The sequence below is a fragment of the Pinus tabuliformis genome, chromosome 9 (genome assembly GCF_031772625.1).
Source record: "Pinus tabuliformis cultivar Carrire ecotype Pingquan chromosome 9, CPIR1, whole genome shotgun sequence".
Classification (NCBI taxonomy): Eukaryota; Viridiplantae; Streptophyta; class Pinopsida; order Pinales; family Pinaceae; genus Pinus; species Pinus tabuliformis.
This window is the reverse complement of record NC_142307.1, coordinates 1,187,847,566-1,187,873,593: the sequence shown is the minus strand read 5'-3', so window position 1 is coordinate 1,187,873,593 and position 26,028 is coordinate 1,187,847,566. Positions and strand designations below refer to the sequence as shown.

General features: G+C 36.4%; 1 protein-coding gene across 1 annotated transcript in view; it reads left to right on the top strand.

Moving 5' to 3' along the window:
* Window positions 1-9,483, top strand: part of LOC149152803 (protein CHROMATIN REMODELING 35-like) — a 381,887-nt gene extending 372,404 nt beyond the window's left edge. The window contains 1 exon segment of the mRNA XM_089443610.1: window positions 7,527-9,483. Within this exon segment, the coding sequence (XP_089299736.1) occupies window positions 7,527-9,344 (1,818 nt within the window). The 3' untranslated portion in view covers window positions 9,345-9,483.
* Window positions 9,484-26,028: the final 16,545 nt, after the last annotated feature.

The following is a 26,028-nucleotide window of genomic DNA, read 5'->3' as shown; positions in this document are numbered from 1 at the left end:
AAAAGCACTTCCAGGTGTTGTTTCTCTTTGGGATCTGCCTCGATATCTTGGATGAGCAGGAAGCAGAAGTCGGTGGCTTTGAGCACTGCTGAGGCAGAGTACATTGCTGCTAGCATGGCCTTTTGTGAGGCAGTCTGGTTACGGAAGCTCTTCAATGAGCTGTTTGTATTTACATTGGATACTACCGTGATCCTGTGTGACAACCAAAGCAGGATTCATTTATCAGAAATCCTGTATTTCATGATCGCTCCAAGCATATCGATATCAGGTACCACTATATCTAGGATATGGTGCAGTGGGGAGCAATAAGGCTCCAACATATCAGTACAGATGAGTAGGTCACTGACATTTTGACGAAGTCCCTGGGAAAGGTCAAATTCTTGACTTTCCAAGAACGACTTGGTGTTGTTGAGAGACCCTCTTATGAGGGTCATGTATGATCCATACATTGAGCTCTGGGAGCTCCAGGGGGGCGCGGGGTACTTCTTGGAGCGACATGCGACCACAAGGCGACTCACCCTCCCTTGGTGGTGCACTATGTACATGGTGAAAGGTTCAACCTTCCCCTGTGACACTCCATGGCGACTGTGGGACAGGATGATTAGTTCTCTTGTGGGCCAGGATGATTAGTTCTCCTGTGGCGACTGTTGGATAGGATGATTCGTTCTCCTGTGGACAAGATGATTAGTTTCCCTGTCGAGGCATCCTACCCATGTAGTCTGGGACTCATGGGAAGTACCTCTTATCTGATCAATGAGTAGGGAAATGGGGTTAGGGACCATTAGTAGTACTATCGATGGACGCATCATTGTATCTACCGTACTCCCTATGCTAGGATGACCTCCATTGATCTGAGATCAATGATACTGATCTAGGATCAGTAAGAGTGGTATGACACACTCTGAGACTGACTTCGGGTTAGTGGAAGATGGTATGATACATCCTCGATCATTTCTTCTTCTTCATAGTTTAGCATAGCAAAGCAGAGCTAAGCAGTGCATTTGATGTCAGGGATAGGACCGACGGTCAGACGGATTAGTAGATGGAGTTCTCCCTAGTTGAGAGGGAGTGTTAAATTGGCAACTAGGGCCAAACTCCATGTGGGTCACCTTATTTATCGTAGCTGATATTTTTCCTAGATTCCTCTTGTCGAGAGGTGTACGATTGATCTAAAGATCATCTAATTCCGACAAGTAATTGTGGAGAAATAAATTTATTTGTATTTACTTGACAAATTGTCAAGGTCGGCCAGCAACTAAATGTGTGGCACAAATGCCCAACAAATAATATAAATACAAGTGAGCTTGAGTCATTATGAACTCATCTCATCACTCATCTTCTCTCTCTCCTACGCATTAGATGAGCCTCTCTCTCACACGTGTGGCTGAAGAAGGAAGACGCTGATTTCTGGTTAGGGCAGCGTTGACTTGGGTTGACCTAGCTGCAGGTGGGCTGATTGGATAGCGTTGACCAGCGTGGAGGCCTTCTTGACTACGGATTGGGTTGGGCAGCCTCTCCTAGGCTAGCCGCAGTTCTGTTCAACACTTTTGACCAGGTTTGACCACTCCTTTGACTAGCGTTGACTGTCAAGGAGTTGCTGCAGGTTTGACCAGACTTTGACCAGATGTTGACTGTTGTTTGACTGAGGTTTGTGGACTATTTTGGGCTGCTGAAGATAGTTGTTGAAGACCGAGTTCTTCAAGTTGACTAGAAGTCAATCTGGGGTTGTTTTGACCAAGTTTGACTTCGCTGATTTAGGGTTTGTTGCTACTGTTATAAAATTACAGAATTCTGAATTGTACTATTTCTCTCTGCTGAACTATTGAAGATTAAAGAAGAATTGATTAAAGGGTTTCCCCGCATTGGGATTTGTCCCTGGCTAGCTGCCACATCTTGTGTCTCTTGTCTTGGCTTGTTTTATGTCGATCGTTTAATGTTCTATCTGCACTTTACTTTATGTTTATGTGATTGCTAAACAATAGCTAATAAAAAGATTTGAAGTAAACTGCTCTAAGCATAGAACATACCGTAACTTAACAATTATGGAAGACGAGTTGCAGAGCTAAGGGAGTCAAGCAAAGGGTTTTTGGGAAAATTCCCCATCAAGTTGTTAGCATCAAATGGTGTTCTAGTCTCGAGACTTTGTGGAGAAGCTAAAACACAAGAGTTCTCCAAAACCGATAAATTGTTTATGGAAATTCCACCTATAGATAAATCAATTAAATTAATTGACCATCATTTAAGTCTAACTTAGGAAAACTGGTTAATTAATGGGAATTAATTGAGAAAGGTGAGAATTCTCTAGAAACTCACACGGATCGACTTAGAGATGATTTCAGCCATCGATTAAGTTTTAATCTTGGTCGTTGGAGTCCCAACTAGAGATTATAAAGAGGTCGATAGGTAGATGGAGATACACAAAGAACAATGAGTGAGAGCCAGTAGTGCGAGTTCCTTGGGTAGTTCGAGCTAGTGAGCAGTAGAGTTCGAGACAGAGAGAGGCATTGTTAGTTTTTGGTAGCATCGAAAGTGCTCTAGCCTTGAAAATTGGTGGAGAAGCTAAGGCACATGAGTTCTAAAGAACCCATAAACCGTTTGGTAAAATTCCACCCGGATTATATTTTATTAAAATAATTAATTTTTTAATGGGGTTCCTAAGTCTAAACTTAGGGAAATTAAAATATTAATGGGTATTAATCAAAATATGGGTGAGAATTATTTAGAAGGTGGATCAAGTCATGTTTTAATCTTAGCCGTTGATTAGAGACTTAATCTCGGACATTGAAGACTCAACAGGAAAAGTATAAAATGGAGGCTTAGGGTTCATTTGGAAATAGAGAGAGAGAGAGAGAATTGATCTAGAGTTCAATTTTTGGGGCTAGGAAGCTGAGGAATTCCAACTAAGTGATCATTCAGCAGCGAAGGGGAAATGAGAATCTGGAAGGACTTTCCAAAGAATACATAACAGAGAGGCGGAGAGAGCTTGTAGTGGCAGGCTGCAGTGCAGTAGCCGGGAGAGCTGACACTAGGCCAGTCTAAGCCCACGCAATCCTGACGTAGAGCCAGAAAGGCCAGTGCAGAGCAGAAAAGTTGCCTGTCACGTAGAATCCAGAATTGCCGAGAATAGCTGGAACTACTGGGAACTGCCAAAACAGCCGGGATAGCTGACGTAGAGGGCAGAAGAGGTGACGCAAGGGTGATGTAGAGCCTGAAAGGCTGACGCAGGGCCAGCATAGAAATAGCCGGGGTTAGCCAATCTTGTGCCGAATCAGCCAGAATTCTGCTGGGTGAAGTGAGGTAAAACTCACTCAGATTTTCCACCAGTATTTTATCTGTAAAGGATTGCTAAATGAGCATCCTAGATTTGTATTCAGATATTTCCCCTGCATAATAATAAACCCTCAGAACTGTTGCATTGGTTTTCAACTTTTCCTGCATTGGGTTTTTCCAGGGACTATTGTGTCCAAAAATAAGTGTGTGCCATGTATCTTGTTCTTTGCTCTGTTTTCTGTTTCATGAGATCAAATATTTAATTAGTGTAGGCTACAGAAGTAATTTTCTTCAGTAATCATAATAATAACTTGGTTAATGTAATTTAAAAAATCAAGTAGGTGAAGTAGATTCAAATTTGCTGCAGTAGGGGTTCCTTCGAGTGTAGGAATTTTCACATGGTATCAGAGGGTTGATTTTGAAACAGGAAGAGAAGATCCAGTGCTAAGCAATGAGGGCGAAATCTGCGCTTAGCAGCAATTCGAATCCCCTTGAAGGGATTGCGCAGTCCTTGCCAAGAAGCAGATCCGAGGAAATCTCTTTCTGAGTGAGACGATAGAGAGGAACAATTCCCAGTTTGTGAGTTTGCAGAGGCAGAGGGAGTGACGCAGAGCCTCAGCATAGTGCTTGAAGGGAACAGTTTCTACCAGGGCAGAAATTCGCTGGAAAAGAATGAAGACACGTAGAAGGGGAATTTTCTCCTCAGAGAACTTTCCGCCATAAAGTTCAAATTCCTCACTCGCTGAGCAGTGCTAAGCAGTGACTAGAGGAGTCAGTTCGACAATTGGGTGAGATGGCATCGCATGGGCTCAGAGATCAGGACAGGTTGGAAGGAGCCTCCAACTATGTTATAACTTATATGGAAGGCCAAAATCTTAGCTATTATGGAGGAATATGATCTAGTGTTATAGTTGTTCCTACTAACAACGATCAAAATAAGAAGTACAAGGCCGAGCAGGGGAAGGCAAAGAGGCTCATTCTCGATGGAGTTCGAGATCATGTGGTCTCACACTTGCAGGGAAAGGATACAACACGAGAGATGTGGGAAGCCTTGTCTTCTCTGTATGAAGGCTCTTCCGAACAACTGAAGATGTATTTAAAGTAGAAGTTGCAGCTGACTTTGATGCAGAAAGGAGAAGGGGTGAACCTCTATCTTCAACGTCTTCAGGACACTAGAGACCAATGTTACTTGGGAGCGGGCGGGAGCGGGGAGCGGGAGCGAAAACGGGAGCGGGAGCGACCATTTTCAGAAGCTCCCGGTTTGGGAGCGAATCCGGGAGCGATTTTTTAAAAATATATATATATTTTATATTTTTTAATTTTTGATACATATATGTCAACAAAAACATGTAGAATGATGAATTAGACATAAAAAACATAAAAAAACATAGATTGATCATTGAACCATATCACATCAATCATCTAGAAATTATAATCATCATCAACCATGTCCACAAGTTAGTAAAATACATATTACAACGGCAACATATTGAGTCTTATAAATCATGATTCATCAAATTCAATCTTAAAGTTTCAACTTCAAGCTTTCAGAATTGAAAATTCAATAACATTTATCATCATTGATCACCAAAGTTGTACTTGTAAGCTAATTTTAACCATTACAAAAAGTAATATCGAAGATATTTCTAAGTCCTAACTTCTAACTGTTAACATGATATGAAATGTTAAAAATGTATAAAATGAAACATGAATAATGAGATGAAATGAAACAACTTTAGTCTTTCACAAAGCATCATATTCATAATTCACAATCATTACCAATGAGTTATAATTGCCAAGGCCCAACTTCAAACTTCAAATTTTCATTGTCACAGTGATATAATGTTTACAAAAAATATCATTATGATATGAAAGAGTCAAGAGTCAAGAGTCAAGGACTCAAAACTCAACAGTTATGAAAACTAAAGTCTAATAGAAACTAAAAAAGACAAGTAAATTGTAAATCTACATGTGGCCCTTGCCACGAGAGTCTCCAGGAGTATAAGCAAGTCGTGGTGGTCTTCTAGGAGTCTCCCGCACAGACCGACGACCAGAACTAGAACCTCCACGCGAGGGTGTAGATGGAGGTGGCGACAGCAAAGGAACAAGACTTGGACCTCGAGCACTGCTACTGGATGGTGGAGGTGGAGGTGGAGGTGGCATGGCTGCTGCTTCATTTTCATCCCTTACAAGTTCCTCTTCTAGTTCTTCAATATGTACAATGCCATCCTCCAAATTGTCATCCTCTGGGCCGGGATTGCTTGGAGATGAGGGTAAATTCCTTCAGGTGATTTTGCCAGTATTTCTCGCAGGTTGGATAGCCAGTTAGGCATCCAAATTTATTGTACTTATAATTCACTACTGCATAATAATAAAACCCTCATCTACTACACCGGTTTTCCCACATTGGATTATTTTGGGGACAATTGTCCAAAAATAATTGTATCAATTTTTATGTCTGTGTGCTAGCATTTCTGTGTTTCTATTTTGGCTTCCACAATATTTTTTATTTGGTGAAGAAATTGCAGTGTGATTAATTCGATATTAATTCAAAAAATTAATAAACTGTTAATCAGTTAGGAGAATTATTTCTTGTTGCTTCATTTGAAGGAATTTTCACACGAGTTTCCTTCCAAATTAATTTACGTAATTTCCTTCCAATTTATAAATAAAATAGCTGGAGCTTGCAGTGTTTTCTCTACAATTTCTATAATGATGTTTGCAATTTATTGTTGAGTCTTCTGGCAAAAATTTATAGTGAATTTCTTGAATTTAAATTTCCATAAATTATGTCAATTATATAAGAGGGATATTACAAATTATGGGTTCATTGAACCTTGCGACTTTCACTTAGTAGTATAGTACAACAGTAAATTAGTGTTAGTATGTCTATCATTAATGATAAATATAGTTGTAATTTAATAGAAATAAATGTTATTCCTATTTTTCCATCAAATTCTTATGAATGGAAGTAATTTTTGTTTCAACTAAAGGTTACCCAACTCAGACATTTAGTATCTTATTCGATCATTTATCACAAGCTCACAAGATTAAAATGTAAAATAAGAAATGAAGCAAATCAATTCAACTAAGTCGACTAGTTGACTTGGCATACTTGGTTGACTTACTGGCATATAATGGCTATTATAGTTGAAAGTTGAAGGCAGTCAACCTCCTAACAATCTTCGGAAGGAATGGGATCTTGAGAGCATCAATATATGGTGTTTCCAGACTTTTGATAGATCACTGGATTTGATTCCTAGGTTGAATGGGAAGTAATTATACAAAAGGTGTGTAATTATATGGCATTAATAATATAATATCCAGGATGCTAATAAAGCTTATTGTTATTCCTAGAGAGATATCTCTAGGAGATAAATCAAACCTTTATGACACGCATACATAATTTATAATTGGACCAGGCCAAACATTCATGTGATTGGTAAGTTGAATTTGAGATGGAAGGTTCAGGATGTAGAAACCAAATGACTTCCTAGAGTCAAATCTATTTGAATTAACCATTCTCTTTCAGATTCAGGATTCTCCGCTGGTTGATCATTTACCAAAGTCCATTTGGTAAGCATAGACTTTCCAAAGTAGGGCCAACATATTCCCTTTCTGCCGTGTTTGGAAAAGAGGAAAATCATAAACACATCTTTATAGAATCTATGTTTTCAGGACAGTTATTGAATGAGATTTTTCAGACTTTTTGAAACATTTTCTTCCATAGCATTCATCAGAGAGTAACTATCTTTGAAGATAGATGTTCTAGAATTGAGTGACTTGGATAATTTTATTTGATTTAAACTTATGACTATCTTCTTCAGTTTTCAATGAATTTGATAGTATTACAAGAAACTTTTGTAAGATGGTCTTTCACTGTTTCATGAATGACCAACAAACCCTAGTATGGGCTAAGCTCCATCTTCTTAGAACTTATATTATATCTGCTTATTTATGGACCCAGTACAAGATGCTTTCCCCCATTGCTCAGGTTAGGAGGGAATTAAGGCATTGTAGAAACCCTAATTTTTTAACCTATATTTGTTTTGTATAACATATTCCTCTTTTTTCCAAAAACATATATACACACATAAATACATTTATATATGTGGTATCTAAATCTAGGGCAAGACTCTCTTATCTCTCTGTTTCAAAACATGTTTGAATCCCTATACGTACATTCATGCAGGATTCCATTTGACCTATTAAGTTTACATTTTACATAACAGAGGAATTTTATGTGCATTGTGCAGGGGCGTAAACGGGCAAAACAATCCAAACATCATCCCAGTGAACATATGAACACTTGCTCAGAAGGCAATTTCGTTGAGATGGAAGAATGTAAAGGAAGACAACAAAAGGCCCCTGTATCGAAAATTGTTCTCCATCCCTTATTAGAAGAACGAATGCATTGGCATCAACTTGATGGGTTTCAATTCTTGACAAAAAATTTAATAACAGAAGAACCTGGGGGATGCATTCTTGCTCATGCTCCAGGAACTGGGAAGACTTTCCTTATCACTAGCTTTATTCAAAGTTTCTTGACAAAGTATCCAGAGGAGAGGCCCTTGATTGTAGCGCCAAAGACTATGTTGTGCTCATGGATGAAAGAATTTAAGGATTGGGAAGTGGAGGAGGTTCCTCTATATAATCTCTATGAAGCAAGCAACAAAACAGAACCATTAAGATGCAACCAACTTGAAATATTGAAGGAATGGAGAGATAAGAAGAGCATACTTCTTGTTAGTTATGCTCAGTTCTCAAGTATAGTGTTTGAGAAACCTGAGAATGACAAGACTGCTGACCATCAAAGCCGGCAAATTCTTTTGGAGTGTCCAGGATTGTTGATTTTAGATGAAGGGCACTTTCCGCGAAACAGTAACACAAATATACTCAATTCTCTCATGCAAGTGCGTACTAGACGTCGAGTTCTATTGTCAGGTACACTCTTCCAAAATAATATTACAGAGCTCTTCAACCTTTTCAAGCTGGTAAGACCAGATATTCTTGAAGAAAAATCTTTCAAAGCCATCTTCAAACGCATCATATCAAGTGAAAAATATCCAAAAATGACAAATAGGAGACATTACATGGGTCTAGATGACAAGATCTTCTGTGGTGAACTGGAGAATTGTCTGCAGAATGGCAGTAAAGAAATGAAAGCCTCTGCTATATGTGATCTTCAGGAAGTGGTTTCATCATTTGTCCACTACTACAAGGGAGATATTCTGGAAGAACTGCATGGCCTTACAGAGTTTGTTGTCATCTTAAGACTCAATGAGTCTCAAAAGGAAGCACTTGAGAGTATAAAATTCTCCTCAGGGTCTAGACTTAGTAGAGACATAAAGTCTTCAGCAGTGTGCATACATCCCTCACTGCAGAAAATAAGTATTGAAAAAGGAGATAATTCTTAAGGCTGGTTAGATTCTGATAGTAGCAGCACTAGTGATATAACTGTAGACACCAATGGTGGAGTGAAGACTAAGTTCATCCTTGACATGTTGTCCCTTTGTGTGTTAAATGAGGAGAAGCTGCTAGTTTTCAGTCAGTTCCTATCTCCTTTGGCCTTACTTGAAAATATGATTATTAATAAAAGGAATTGGATTAGAGGTGTTCAAGTACTAAGACTTGATGGTAACACTACAATGGAAGCCAGGGAAATAATTATTCGGCAATTCAACAATTCCAATGATGCAAAGGTTCTGTTTGCTTCAATTAGGGCATGTGGAGAAGGCATTAACCTAACGGGTGCTAGCAGAGTTGTCATCCTTGATATTCCATGGAATCCTTCTATTACTCGCCAGGCGATAAGTAGAGCTTTCAGAATAGGACAGAAGAAGAAAGTGTTTGCCTATCGCCTAGTAGCTGCAAATACATTAGAAGAAGAAATTCACAGAGCTTCATTTGATAAGGAACTTTTGTCAAAGATGATTTTCGATGGAAGTGACCAAGATGGGAATTCAAGGTCACTGATGTGTGAGGTAGGTGAAAATGAATGTGAAGACTTTTTCTTCGACAGCAAGGTGTTAAAGGAAAATGTTAAGGCCTTGTACAAATTGAAGTTAGTCTAATCTGTTTCAATAGAAACAGTAATCCATTAAAAATGTGCTTACCATTTTTTGTTTGTATGCTCATTCTTGTAGATCTCGGTTGATGCCATATGCTATATAGTTTAACAACACATTCAAGGGATATAGAAAGTGAATGAAAGAAAATGATAAGAATTATCAACACATTTTATGAAATGTTATTTTTTACTCTCGTTGTTTTGGATATAAAACTTGCCAGAGGAGCCAGTAGGAATAGTTCATTTGCATGAAATCATATTATATTACAGCCTGCATCTTTTTCATTTGGATTTTGAGTATGAAACTGAAATCTGAAAATCTCAAGAAGTTTCATGATCCTTATGCAAATGCAGTTGCTTTCAAAAAGAATCTACCCTATACAGCAATAGACCTTAAGCAGAGTGGAGTACTGTAGTCATTTTACAGGAACTGGGAAGAGGTGTAAAAGAGAAAATGGCCATTTGATATAACATACTATTGTCATCCCCATAGTTAGATTAGGAACACTCTCCCAAGCTTTAGGTGTTCAATAAACACCCGTTTTTCATCTATACTGTGTATATTGTCTGCATGGGCCAATCCCTGAAAAGGTGAACATAGTGATGCATTTTATGCATGTGAAACCTGACCTGAGGATGGTAGTTGTGGATTTGGTTTGGCTGACCTGGATATCAAGCACTACAAGAGTGAATCTGACAAGGATGGGCCTTGAGACTTGCATTTTGCAATTTGAATCCACTGCCATCAGATCATAAAATAATAATTCACGGAGCCTTCAAAGTTGTACTAATGATAGTTTGGTTGAGTATTAGACTTTAATAAAACATTAACCACTACTTGGGCAACAATGGGTATACAGTGTTACCAATGTGGAAAAAGTCGAAGTCGGGATTAATTCGGCAAGGGTCCAAAAGTTGAAAAACTCGTCAAAGTCTGGAGTTTTTTGAAAAAGTCGGCAAAATTAAAAAAAACACAAAATTATTCATTTTTATATATTTTTTAACATCTAGAGTATCCACAACATCAAATAAATGCATTTCCACATAAACATGTAAAGAAAGCTAATATATAATATGTATATGAAGTCTAGTGCTACATCACATATCAAAATAGTGAATCAACTCCTGAATTTTGAGTCCTGTTTGAGTCTCAACTCTCAAGAGACAAAATATCAACAAAAAATATAATAAATGTATATCATGAGTCATCTAAAAGTCATCAAGTAATCAGTCACTGAGATCCTCTTCCCCTTTTAATTTTTGTTTCCGCTAATTGTATTAAGAAATAAGTCATGCATTTATTCAGTAGATTGTAATCTGCTTGGGTAATAAGGTGTCAGGTGGTAGGTCCAATGAAAATTAACAGTGAGTATCACAGTAGATGTGAAAATTAACGCTTGTTGACTCCAAGCTGCTTATTTTCTAAGAAAACAGTAGATGTCAGATTACTAACCTAGCCTTGGCATCTATTATTCAAAAACTCTTGGAGGTAAAATCCACTTCTGATACATAACCTTTCCCCACATTTACAAGGAGTTCACCACTAAAGAAGATTCCCTTTCAAAACATGCTCTCATTGCAGGAAGGATCTTTGCTGTCACAAGATTTCACAAGTACTTTGTTCCTGTTTGAAAATGGGTTCTTTTTTGAGGCACTGGTTTTGTTTTTTTTGGACAGGTGGTTGTTATTTGATCTTCATGACCTCCTCTTTGTTGTTTCTTCTGGAAGCATTCAACAACTGTAATAATGTTTTTGATGGTGTGGGGTTCTTTCTACGGAAGATTGTTGTATGCCTGTCCTTTTGGTACTTTTGTAATCTTTTGAAGGGGCAGTGGTTGTTAGAGTCTGGATCACTGAAAGCCTGGAGGCTTAACCAATGTATACTTTGCTTTCTAACTAGAAATATGAAGTATAAAGATTTGTTTTTCCTTGGAAAACAAAAACATATTTTAACCTCAAAACTAACAGATTACAAATGAGACTACTATACTCGCAAGAAGTATGACAAACAATACAATGCAATAACTTGAAAATGCATGGATGGAAGCTTCAATTTACAGTTTTTTCACCTTTGCGGCCTCTTTATCCGCGGCCTGGGAAGGGAGGAAGACTTTTTGGGTCGACTCCTGATTAAATCGGGAGTATAAGGAAAAAATCGTGATTTTTTCCTTTGTGAAAAAGTCGCCAAAAAGTCGGGGGATTAAATCGTTTAGTTCAAAAAATCGCGTTTTTAGGATTAAATCGGGATTTTTTGCAGACTTTTTCCACACTGAGTGTTACAATTGGATGCTTGGTTGCTAACAAGCCTAAGCTCTAATGTTGTGTTGTAATGAAGAAGAATGTATTCTATCCTCTCGCAGTTCATCAGTTAATCCTTAGTGTCGATCTTTGTGTATATCTTTTAGTCATGCCTCAAAATTACTGGAATAAGCTCTCATATATTTTTTAACTACATCTAATGTCATCTCCATTAGTGCTGTTAAAGATATGTGGTTATGTGTTCTAGGTTGCGAAAAAAATTAGTGGTACAAGGGAGAGGATATCGATTTACAAAAAAAGAACAGATGTAGAGACAAATCCCATGTTATTTGCGTTAGAATAGAAGAGCCCTGGAAATGAATTAGACAATGAAGAAGTGTTCTTAGAGTTAGGATTGGAAGGATTGAGGCTTCCATCAATTTGTTAAAATTTTGTGAGCACAAGAGGGTCAAGATAAGATGCTAAGGCCATTGGAGTCTACACATGTTCCTAAAGTTTTAGGAAGGGATACCTTGTAATGAAATGGATGATGTGCAATGCTTAATCTTATGGTGTTGAACCTTAATAATGTGTCCATCTAGGAATGTCACCTTTTGAAAACTCGTGAGAAAATATGAAAGTCAGTTTGTTCGAAAGCAACCCATGTTGTATTTTCTTGCATTGTACAAATATTTGGAATTCTATCTGACTAGTAGGGATGAAGATATGCAATAGGTGCCCTTTAAAGGTTTCATTGTTAGTTTGTACTAGGATGGGGAAAACCTCAGCACTTGACATTAGAATTAATTATAATAACTAGAGACATAACACCTTTATCGTAATATGGAGAAGGAATCAAACATAATATTACACAGCATATTGACCAAGACATATTAGTGTTGTCCTATTACTCTTAAGAGATTCTGTTTTGTTGGCCTTTATTAGAATACTCTATATAATGTAGCAATTTATTAAAGAACTTATTAGAATAGATTATTTTTAACTATGAACATAACTAAGAAATCTTGAGGTCCAAAGAGATTGGATACAACGGTGGAAAGAAAGAAGGTTTTCACCATTGGGTGTGCATTTGGCAAGGTTCAATTCCCATGAGGGATTAACTTGGAGCAATGGGATCACCTTGAAGTAGTGGTTGAACACGTGGTTGCATTTAGAGAGATTATATCAAATAATCTTGTGCTCTATGCACACATATCAAAGCCCGCCCCTATGCCTTTAAATTAGAAGTCTGTCAAGTCTAGATTGAGTGGTTGGGACTCACTATGTTAATGCCACCCACCTCGGTTTGAATCAATGGATAAACCTTGACACATGATGGAAAAATTTGCACAAAAAAGTTGGGGGTTATAGTGAGAACCTAGGAGTTTCAACCTGGTGTTTAGTGGGTGAGAGTTTGCATAATTATCAATTTCTACAACTAGTTCATGCATAAAAAAACGAACAGAGAAATCTTGAGAAAAATTGGATAAATAATTATATATGGAGGATATTATACAATCATACCAATACGTGTGACAAAATCTAGCTCCTAATAAATTAGTTGAAGTGTGGAAACATACATCTTTAACATTCAACAGGGGCTTCTCTTTATGTTGTTAACCCATTTGGTCTGTCAAGAGTTATAAAGCTTAATGAAAGAAAGGCATAAGAATTCCCTGGAAAATTATTACAACAAAGTAAATGATGGTTGAAGTTCTATTGTTGATTACTACCAAACCAAGGATAAGACCTTGAATTTAGAGAGGAAATGATAAAAAATAATTGTAAATTACTCAAGAGCCCCAATTTATTTGTCTTGTATTTCTTTGTGGTTTTTATAAAAGTAGTATTTATTTCCCCACCATGTAGCTTGGTGTATACATAACAATGTTGAAGTCAAGAATACTAAGTTGAGTCACATGATCATTCATGTGGTCACCTTGGAGATAGACTATAGTTGTTCAACAAGTATAAGTATGAAAGGAAGGATCTTAAGCCATAACTATGGCTCTTTGAACATATTTGAGGCTTGCTATCCTGAATACTGATGATACAATCTTGTCACTCATAATTTTATTAATAGCGACGATGTTAACAATTAAAGGGAGAAATAAACAATGCATGCAAAGATGTAATTTTATTTAAATTTAGTTTTTTAAAACATCAATACATGCATAGACTCACATTTGGAGTCTTAATGTTTGAATTTTTTGAGAAAAGTTTATCCTATAAACAGTGACCCTACATTACTTATAACTTTTTTCTCATTTAGTTCCTTGAAGTTGTGCAATCTTGTTAAAAGGAACTATGGGGCCATATGGCTGATTAGATGTATAGTATAAAAAGTGTTCTTATGTGTGTATGATAAGTGTTTTTGCATCTAGAAAATGTTTTTCCATAGCCAAGTGTTCATATAGCATAAACATAGATACTTATTTAAAAGAGGCCATGATAAGTAATTCCACTTCTATGGTAATTCGTTTTAGTTTGTTAACTTGTTTTGATATAGTGAAATTGTTCTTTACAAATTTTATAATTAAAGCTTTTTATTACCACACTGCCTTTTTAATGGGTTTGATTTTGCCAAAATTCTCTTTGCTTGTCTATGTAACAACATATTTATCTCATTGGTAGCATTGTAAATAACCCATATACTGTCATAATTGTTGAACCCTTGACTATAATCAAAACTCAAAAGAAACTCATTACATGAACAAACACTGTGTTTTTTTATAAACATTATTTATACCAAATATTTATATAGAGTACAAATAACATTATATTCAAAGAATTGGTTATGACGCTCCAACCTTTTATTGCAAAAAAAAATAAAAACAACCATAAGTTATTACTAGTTGGTAAAATCATAAATCTTTGACAACACATAAACCATCACTAATACTTTGCCATAACAATTACTTATCATACATGGATGTGAGTGAGTATGTTTGATCATAACCATAATCAACTGCTTATTATACATTGGGTGAGAGGGCATGTTTCACTATAACTATGCTATGAACATTCTTTTTTGAGGAACTAGGAAGTGTCCTCTCAAAGTATAAAACAATATCTAATTAGTAAGATTGCCTCATTCATAACCCTTAGTTGGGTATTTGGGGAAATGATAAAAAAATATCCATATTCTTTTTACAACGCATTTTAGAAGGACCACACAAGAAAACAACATACAAAACTGTTTTTTCCTGGCGGTAGATAATTCGGGCTATTCCTCCGCCTGGTTAGACTACTCCATTTAGTATTCTCCTATGGGATCCTTTTGAAACAATTCATATATAGAATACAAATGGAGTTAATGAAATATGTAATAGTGATGGGTATTGTTGAACACTTTTACAATTTGGTGTGAGGTCAAATTTCTTTAACCAATACATCCCTCGTGAAGCAATGTCTTCTTTTGCAATTATAGATCAAAAGTAGATTTTCTACCATTTATAGCTATGATACATTTACTATGGGTTCAAATCAACCCTAAAACTCAATAAGATACTATACATGGTGCTTTACTGAATAATGTATATGACCTTGTTGACACACTCAAACCCAATACAAGTAACGTTTCACTCAAAGAACCCCAATGACCTCCTTAGATTTAGTAATGCACTTCATGGAAAATAAGCATTTCACTTGTTATAATCATCGCTAGAAGTAATCACATATAATAATGATGAATAATCATCTCTAGTAGTGATCACATAAAACAATAATGAATAATTGTCTCTAGAAATAATCACATATAACAATAAGTATTTCAAATGCAATATTCATACACGATCTAATAAGTTGGATTGTAAAATATATTTATAAGCTAATCAATGTAAAAGCCTAATTTCGGTACATGACAAAATAATGACTAGTGTTATACAACATTCAAATAATAAATTAGAGAATAAAAACAAAATAGATCATCGCTGTATAGAAGAAGGGGAAACACAAATAAGTTAGTAGAACTTGTGTGTTTTTTGGATGAAAAGCATTTAAAATTGACCCCAAGGTATGAAATTATTTCTTTGGATAAAAAGCATTTAAAATTGACCACAAGGTATGAAATTGTTATAGCATTCTAAGTAAACCTTCCACTAATATAATACACTTATCATTTGGATCTTCAGTGAAAACAATATTATTGGTTGATGAATTGCATGTTTTTATGGTAGTGAGAATATCGAATTGATAATTTTTGGATTTTATTTTGAGTATAAATTCATTCATTGTGAACTCTTTATTAGTACATTGATACTACAACGAATTTAGTTGTCATGCTTCTCTAAGTGATTGAATATCCTAGTAAAGTGAACCCATCCTTCCTCCCATTAAGTAGCTTTTCTTTTGGTCTCGAATAAATGGGCTTTGCAATGGTTGAGTGTTGTGTTCGCTTCTACTATCAGGATTTTACTATATTTGATGTCAAGTAACTTGTGATTTGATGTTCAACAATATCTAGATTGCAGTTATATTAACAATAAACAATCCAAACTTTGATTTGTAAGGATAATCCCAAGTGTAGCATGTGCAACTATGATTTTCATAATCTTTAAATTGTATCTCAAATACATGGTGGAGTCTAGGACTTAATGGCATAATAATATTCGTGTTATTTTTTCTATCAAGGCTCGATAGCGGATTATCTTGTATAATGGCATGCATGTAGTTTATACATTATGCAATATATTAACTACAAATGTTAAATATCATCTTGATGTAATTTCAACCATTATAGTTGCACATTACATAACCACATCTTATCATACACATTATACTACTCACACCTAGAATGAGAATACAAACATCAATGCATATGTTCATGAGTTTGTCAAGTACAATAACCAGTCATATCAATAAATATAATAATTTCATCAATGATAGATTATAAACTTGCCTCTCGGATTAATAATTTTCATCGTCTTAATTCCCTCACTAAGTAATTCACAAGGTTAACTACTATCAAAATGGATAGAGAGAGATGGAGAACATAACCTCTTCATCTAGTAACATTTATGTATTTATACAAATGTTTCATTAGATTTATGATCTTTAATGGTTGTCATAATTTCAAGGTCAATTTTTGTATTGGTATTTTGTCTCCCTTGAATGATATATCTTCTATAGTAGTAAATTTTTGTTTTTGCCACTACTACATATGTTTATGTTTGACATGAAGCCTCGACAATACATATAAAATTGGTCGTGATGCCAAAATTTACCAAGCAATTATCAAAATATGGTATTTTTTTCTCTTTGTGCCTTGAAGTTTGTTGAATCTCTTATTATCGGTGATCATTGCTATAATTATAGCATCCCTTTGATGATTTGCAATAAAATGCATCTACCAAGCCACTAGGAACAAATGACAACCCATCATGAAACATTAGCAAAGTTTTTCTCTCGTAGGTGAATTTGGCTCTTAGGGGCATAATTATGCCCATTGGGGGGGACTAAAAATTCCCTTGGTGCTCATTGTGCCCATTATGGGGGACTAAAAATTCCCCTCGATGCTTATTATGTGCACTAAGGTGCCTAATATGCATGTTGGGGGCTTAATGTGCTACTCAGGGGTGCAATTTCCACTTGTGCAAGGGCATTGCAATGATCCAAATTGAATTAATATATTGTTTGTCATCCCTCTCGATACTTTCAATGTGGAAAAAGTGTAGTCAATTCATGGGACCATTTTTCCTGGTGGAACCCAGTTTGGCAAATTAGGGTATGAAACCATATAGGAGCATTTTGAGGCATCAAAAGAATTTTTTTGGGGGTAAAATTTAATGCTTTATCCTAACACCTTTTTTTCCTAATATACACACAGACATTTCCATGACACAATAATAGCCTCAATGGGAGTTTGTATGTAAAAGTTATGCCACTTAGAAATTAACCCTCCTGTTTTAGCTACCATAATTCGAGAGGATGCTGCATTAGCCCCAATTATTCATGGAAAATGGGCTAGCCATGTGATCATGATGAAGAGGAATCTAGAATAGTTAATATTGTAACTCTAGTTAAGAGTTGAAGGAGTCAAACCTAACCACTAGTGGGCTATTAGGTTGTGTTATAATTGGGTCACTAAGAGGAAAAGGGGTTTCATTCTTTTGAGTACATTTTGTTCCATAGACAAGTGGAGTAGCCAAGAGGGATAGGAATAGAGCACATAGAGAGGAATTTTGCACTTTAGTATCCCACAAGCCACAAACATTACTTCTTTGTACTCGCACCTATTTTCTATTTAGAGAAATAGAGCAGAGCATATTTTCTCCTGAAAGGGTTTCCCAGAATAAATCTTCTGTCAAATGTAGTTTGTGAGTTTTTAGTTTGTTTTTCTCTTCTTTTTGCATAAATTTTGATTTCCATGCATATGCAATAAATAGTACTTTAGAGATCCAGAAATCTAAAAAGAAATAATCCCTCATAGTGTAGATTTTGGATTTTCAAATATAATTTATCATATCTATTGTGATGAACTATCTAGTGGAATATCCACATCAATTTATACAACATATTTGTATCAGAGCAGGTTTCTTTGTATAACAAATCCCAAAAACCATACCCAATTTTTATTACCTTTTTTTTTGTTTTTTTCGACAAAAACAAGGATAATCATATTCTTTGAAAACATTAACTTATTGTTTATATTCTAGGAGGTTTCCAATACTTACTGGACATGAAGTCCATACATATTATGAATTTTAGATGATGATTCACTACTCATCCATAGAACAACCCTTTAGCTAGATTTGGTTCTTTATATGTTATTCACCTAACTCATCGCTTTTCCTAAAAGACCTCATGGTGAAATATTAGGATAAAGGCTTTATTTTTAAAATTCTTTATGACTTTGGTTATCAATAATGATTAACATTACTTTATTTCTTCCTCATAAACCTTTGGTACCCATTATCTGTTGAAAATGGTAACTAGTTTCGGTCTTCATAATTGTTTATGTACTATGACTTGATGTAATCAATGTACTTGTCAAAAGAAAAAGAAAAAGAAAATTATATTTTAAAAGAAAAATTATTTATTAAAAAATGGGTTTCTTGCCCATTGATTATTTTATTAGTTTTAGCACCCGTTATGTGCCCTAGAGTTTTTGACAAGGTCAAGGTCAAGGTCATGATGTAAAGTCCCTTGGAGGACTCTTGATTCAATGTAAAAGGAATTACTGTTTAATGTAAAAAGGACAAGAAACCACCAAGTGATGGGTCGACTAGCGCACTAAGTAGGCTCCACAAAAAAGAAGTGGCACCACACCGAGAAGCTATATATAGAAGGATCAGTTAGCCTCCTGGGGCATGAATAGATGTTCATGTATCTTGAAGAAGTCTGAGGAAAATCGGAGGGAAGAATAGGAGAAGGTTAGCAAGAAGAAAGAAAAGGATTCTTATTTGTTTTGGGCATCTCTTTTTGTTTCATAAAACTCGCACGTACAGGAGGGAGACTATTTTTCTGTTCAAATTTTCAACCTAGTAAAGAAAAGAAGTCTGAGTTGCAGAAGGAAGTATTTGAATGTGTGGTTGGCCCTCACTTGGTGAGTTGTCTTGGTCAAGGTCTGGAAGTCTTCCTTGAGAATTCTATAAGAGAGAGAAGTTTTGGGTTTTCCCTTGTGGAGGGATTTTTCCCTGGAAAAGAGCCTATTTTTTGTTGTTCTTGTTTGCATTGTGATCTCCTTTATTGGCATTGTCTTGATGATGATAAACACATAATAATAATGATGATGATCTAAATTAATGTCACAAGAAATTTCAATGTAATAAGAGAAAACAAGAAAAAGACATCACAATTATTCTTGCCTTAGTTTTCTCAACATGGTATCAGAGGTAAGGTCACTTGAGTAAAAAAAGTCAAAAAGGGCAAGATACAAATCACAAGAGGTTACAAGTATGGTAAACAAGTGCCTCCTCCTAGAAGTCTTGATCGAATTCTAGGCTCAATGCTTTGGAGCCTTAATCACTAGATCTAGAACCGAGGCAATGAAGAAGTCATAAATAATGGTGTCTCCCATCTAGATCTGTGAAGAATGAATCTGTTGCAAAGAAGAGCAAAGTGTTGAGCCACTTGCTTAGCCCTCTCCAAGTGTTTAAGTCATTCAAACTATGTGCATCAAGTATGACTTTTGAAAGGTCACTTCATCTCTTTTTTAATAGGCCGAAAGCCTGTTTTAGGTGCTCCTAGTGGACCGAGATCAGTAGCAAAAAGAGCGAGCTCCTGAGCTTTGAAAAAGAGGATTGTTCTCATCATCTCAGGATTCAAAATTACAATAACATCCACAGATCCAATTTTTTTAGCATTCATGAAGGGATACCAATCATGTTGTAAAGCTATGATAGCAGAGTTAAATTTTTGGGCATCCTCATAGAAGGATCGATCTCCTCAAGAAGACCGAGAACATCATTAGTGAAGGCAGTCAAGATAAGTCATATTTCTATCACTAATTGCAAAACCCGAGTTTGTGAATCGAATCTTTGTGGCACTAAGAGTGTCGACACCAATCATACATATATACTTGCTCTCTATAGCACGATCAATCATTCAAGAAGGCCAACATTCCAATGATATGGAAGTAATGTTTGTAAGCATACAAATAAGATGTCTATTCTCTATTTGGAAAAGTATTCTTGAAGCTTGTAATCAATTATGAGTTCAAGCAAATTATAATGAGAAATCATCCCATGACAAGGGTAGTATGGAAGAAGTCAAAGTAAGCCTTAAGGCTTGTAGTTCAAAGCAATAATGGTTGAAGGTATCACTATATTCATGACAATTGGTATTTTCACTACAAGGAATTGTGTTATATACCTAGGGGGGATAATATGGGGTACCAAGGGAGGTACCCAAGTTAATAATGTAATAATGGGATGGGCCATAGTAATAAATAAGGTGGTTAACCCATGTCATGTAAGGGACCACAAGTAGTTAATAATAATGTAATGGACCCATGGTATTAGTTGATGGTATGAGGGAACCAAGGTAATGACTCATGGTATTGTATGTATGAGGCCTATATAGAGGCTAGAGACTCCACTTGGGAGATAGAGAAGGATTATTGTATGAACAGGCATATGGCTTGTGGAGTGTTCTCCTTCTGTAAGGAGTGAATGTATGGTGTTGCCCTACCTTAAGGATTTGATCAATAAAGAAGCATTTCTATCTATTTCTATCTTGTTATTTCTTGGGTTTAGTCTATTATCATAATATCTTTAGATCAGATCTACAACAATTGGTATCAGAGCACTTTCTTGGGCAAACAGTGGAGAAATATTTTATTTTATTTTATTTTTTTTGCAGGGTTTCGGGGGCAGCGACTTTGCAGGTCAGATCTGTACGTTTTGGTGCAAGATCTGCAAATATAATTATAGATCTGTATTCTTTGCGAAAAAATAGCCAATTTCAAAAAAAAAATCGGTTGAATCGGAGTCCGGATGAAGGAGATATCGCCGATTTAAAAATCAGTGGGGTTGCAGACAATTTTCAGGGCATCGAGTTTGCAGCGCAGATCTAGACGTCTTGGTACAAGATCTGCAAAATATAATTGCAGATCTGGATTCTTTGGGAAAAAATACCCAATTTCAAAAAAAAAATCAGTCGAATCGGAGTCCGGATGAGGGAGATATCGCTGATTTAAAATCAGCTCTTTTTTGCAGAAATTTTGGTGACGGCGGGAGAGTAGCAGCACAGATCTGAAATTCCAAGTGTCTGGATCAAGATTTCTACCACATGGGCAGATGCAGAATGATTGTTCCATTTCTAAAAACAGGTTATAATAGAGATTCTGAGCAATATTGACGAAACTGTGACAATTTCAAATTTTCGCCAAAGTAAGTGAATTTTTTTCAAACCCTCTTCATGGAATATTTTGCTGGAAAAGATGATAGCCCTACTATTGAAGAATTCATACAAAGCCTAAAGAAAATATTTAAAGAGGAGACATGGAAGTTTATGGTACCACTTTTTTTGACAGAAGAGGCCGCCATATGGTGGAACTCACTGGGCTATATAGCCTTGACCAAAATCTCGAATGAAGAAATGGAAAAACTCCTTATGGACAAATGGTCTCAGACTAGAAAACAAGATAAGGGGAAACATGTGGGGTTATTTCCTACTGGTATATCCTTATTGCAGGTTCATGGATTGATTCAGAAAGAGAAGATCATTGTTTCTATAAATCCTAGTTGCAAGCATAATTTCATCCATGTTAATTTGGCAAAAAAATTGCAAGTTCCTGCCAAAAACATTAAAAACACACAGGTGGAGGATGAAGATGTTCAAGTGTATAAGGATTTGAAGATTTCTATGGATAAGTATGTGTTGCATGGTGATTTTTATACTTCAGAGATGGATAATATGGATGTTGTTTTGGGATATCCTTGGATGGAATCCGTGGGTACTATTAATATTAATGTGCAGAAGAAATTCCTGAAGCTCTGGTATAAAAAGAAGAAAATTACAGTGCATGATATTTCCATTAAGACCCAAGCAGAGACTATGGAGGCAGAAGCACAAAGCTCTAATGACACTTACACATCTGATGACGAGCCAGTGATGATCGACAATCAAACACAAACAGAGGCAGAAGCAGGAAAGGTAACAAGTGTTGACACATCTGATGAGGGTTTAGTGGTTGAAGTCATATTGGAAAAGAAGACACCACAACAGGCACCACAACAGGGTGAATTAAAGAAAAAGACATCGTGGGTTAAAACTTCAACATATCATCACCCACATCACCCTGCAAGACAACCATCAAGATGGAAACCAAGTAGTCACATGACGGATAGCGAGGAGAGAAGATCCACCCACTACACATCAACATAGAAGAGCTGCCACGGTCAACTTCCAGCTCAAGCGAGTGAGGCACCAGCGAGATCGAGGGTTCACCTTTCTCTTGGATGGCTAGATGCACGTGCATGGTATCAGTTTCGCCAATTTTTTGTGATGGCGCACCTAGATCTGAATTTGAGGGACTTGTATCCATTTGATGGCTCTCATCCAGCCAAATGGATAGCACAAATGGAGAAATATTTTAGATTGAATTACATCATGGATGATGAGACTCCGCTGAGTGTGGGAACAATGTACTTGGACATTGAAAGATTGCAATGGTGGCAAGGGCATCAACGTTGTTGTCGAAGGCCCTTGACTTGGGACAAATTCACAAAAGCTCTTATGGACCACTTTGACCGTAAAGCTAATCTTGTGGATAAGCTCACACAGACAGACACACAACCTAGCAAAGATTTTATTTTTATAGGAAAGAAGGAAACCAAGGAACCTAAAGGGTTATTTTCTGCTGGTTAGGGGGGTGGAATGTTATATACCTAGGGGGGATAATAATGGGAGGTACCCAAGGTAATAATGTAATAATGGGATGGGCCATAGTAATAAATAAGGTGGTTAACCCATGTCATGTAAGGGACCACAAGTAGTTAATAATAATGTAATGGGCCCAAGTATTAGTTTGATGGTATGAGGGAACCATGGTAATGACCCATGGTATTGTATGTATGAGGCCTATATAGAGGCTAGAGACTCCACATGGAGAGATAGTCAAGGATTATTGTATGAACATGCATATGGCTTGTGGAGTGTTCTCCTTCCTTAAGGAGTGAATGTATGGTGTTGCCCTACCTTAAGGTTTTGATCAATAAAGAAGCATTTCTATCTATTTCTATCTTGTTATTCTTGGGTCTATTTATATTATCATATATTTTTGGGTTAGATCTATAACAAGTGGTATCAGAGCTACAACAAATTGTCTTGATACATTCTGGTAAGCATTGAAACCTAGGATCCACAGGGAATAAATAAATGCAACAAAGAAAAATATCTATTGTGAAGTTTTGTAGCAAAGAAGTCTTGTAGCCATCAAGAGATACAATCATATCTTAAAGGAACTCGTGAAGAATCAGATCCCATTCGAAGAGCAGTAATATCCTTGGTTGAAGACTCATTGAAAGAAAGTCTTGAATATAGAAAAAGGTCAATAAAGATTACAATACCTTTGTGATGGAACCATGGCATCCGAAAGTACATGACACTATAGGTAAGTAACCATGAGGTATGTATGCCATATATTATTAAGGGTCCATCATAATATGTTTTAGGGTTGAGGTTATGGCTATAGGGTTTGTAGTTATTTAGGTATCTTTGACTGTAAAATCTAAATGGCTCATAAGAAACCCTAATCTTAAGGTACTCGTTCCCTATGATTAGATTTTTAGTGTTTGTTAGGATTCTAGAGCATGGGATAAACCCTAATATGACATGAAGAGAAAATAATCTAATCTAGGGTTTGAACTTAAGAAACCCTAGGATGACCTCATGATTGTATGCAAACCCTAGAAAGATAACTCGACATCATGTTTTGGTATCATACACTTTTCTTGGGGTGCTTGTCAATAAATATTGTAGGTACAGGAAGTAAAAGAAGATGGATGGGATGATCCTTTGTTTCAAGAAGCATGATGGAAGGAGGGAAATATATGGACCCTTGTATCCTTAGGCACTATGTAATTGTAGAACTATGGATGCCTAGTTCATAGCAAGGAGAACTAGGAAGTGAAAAAGACCTCTACCATGGCAGTGAAAATGAGAAGCATTGCAAGTATGGTAGGATGCATCATATTAAGAGAGGGCATCATTTTAGAAGCATATAATTGAAGCAAAGCAAGAGCTCATGATTAGAGAAGCTTGAGAGAATAGATGAAATAGAAGTCTACATGGATGTAGCAAGGAAGTAGCTCTTGGTAACTATAGTGAAATCATAAATAATACATATTGTTGAAATAAAGTCATCTAGCATGATAGAAGTAATCCATACATCATCGTCGTTAGAAAGGAGAATTTGCAAGATGAGGACAATCAAGATCCTCCATTGGAATCTTCATTAGAAGATTCACCTCTACTTGGAAGAAGCAAATGTCTCGCCGATGGTCTACATTCCACCCTATGTGGGATCCTTTATTTAGAAGGTTGATGGTATGATGACATAGCAGTGCAGCTGATTGAAGTACTTTCAAGCAAGGAAAGGAAGTTGTCGAAGGAAGTCTAGATGACCAAAAAAAGAAAATAGGTATGTATATATTTGATAGAATACGTCATGTCATCACATAGCTGCATGAATAAATTCTCTACCTCGTGAGCATGATCAAAGAAAAAGGGATCTCTACCTTTGGATATATGCATGGTTCACATATTGACAAGATGAAATCAACATAATATGTCCTCATATGGAATATGAGGTGGTTGACAAAGATGAAGGAACCATAGATGGAAGTTCTTGGGGAGCAATGCGTGAAGAAATAAAGAAGAGATCATAAAAGATGTAACTATGGTCACATCCAATGACTAGAAGAAATGGCTATGACATCTCCATAAAGAAGGTATGAAGACCTTGATAAGGTCTGTAAAGAAAGGAGACCTTTGACATATGAAGTCTTAGATATATGTTTATAAATGTGTGGGATGTTGATGTTGCGGGCAAACAAGATGGTATGATGAAAGGCCATCACAAAAGGTAACTTTAATTCAATATTCATTTTTTATTTTTGAACAACATTTGGATAGGTTGATACAGGGCTACCGAAAGAGAGTTGTAAATGTCATCTACAATTAGCACTCATGTGGTTGGATGGAAGATCTTGAAGGAAACATGACTTGGAGGAGGTAGTTGTATGAAAAGCCAGAAGTGGACTAGAAGATCACTTTCTAATGAAGAGAAGGATGACATGATTGAAATGATCCATGAAGGAGAGTGGTGGATGGCCGATGCCCTATAAGAGATGAAGGCTCCATTATGAAAATGATGAACTTCATGACATCAAAAGAAGGAGCTCACAAGTAGTTGATAGTACCATGATCTCCACCAAAGAGCAGAAAGTTGTTGGAAGCGAGTCCCTAAGTTAAGAGGGAGTTTTGAAAAGTCCCTGGATAAGAGGGAGCTTGGGTACATTCCTTTTATAGGAATGGGTATATCTTCTCTAGTTGAGAGGGAGAGATAGACACATCATTCTTGCCTTCGTATTGTGAAGAAAGAATGGAGGATTGGGTAAGCATCTGAGACTGGTTCTGATACTCTTTGAGGATGAGATAGGGCATCCAAAATAATAGTAGTCGAAGAGGACTGATATTCTTTGAGGATTGGGAATCCAAGATAAGAATAGCCCTAGAAGGACATACCCTGTAAACACCCAGGTGGGATATGTGCCTTGAGGGACAATGATGATGGTGTATGTCAGTCATTGGTCTTACCAGCATTGTGCTTTGATCTTGTGGATAGATAGAGCTATTAGTCAAGCCCTTGCTATGTGATAATGTTGGTTGATATGATGAGATGCTTCAAAATGGCTTACCAATCCAAATCTTCTTATGAGAACTTCTCAAGGTTGTACTGTCCATGTATCTGTTGTTGTCAATTATGAATACCTCCCTAGTTA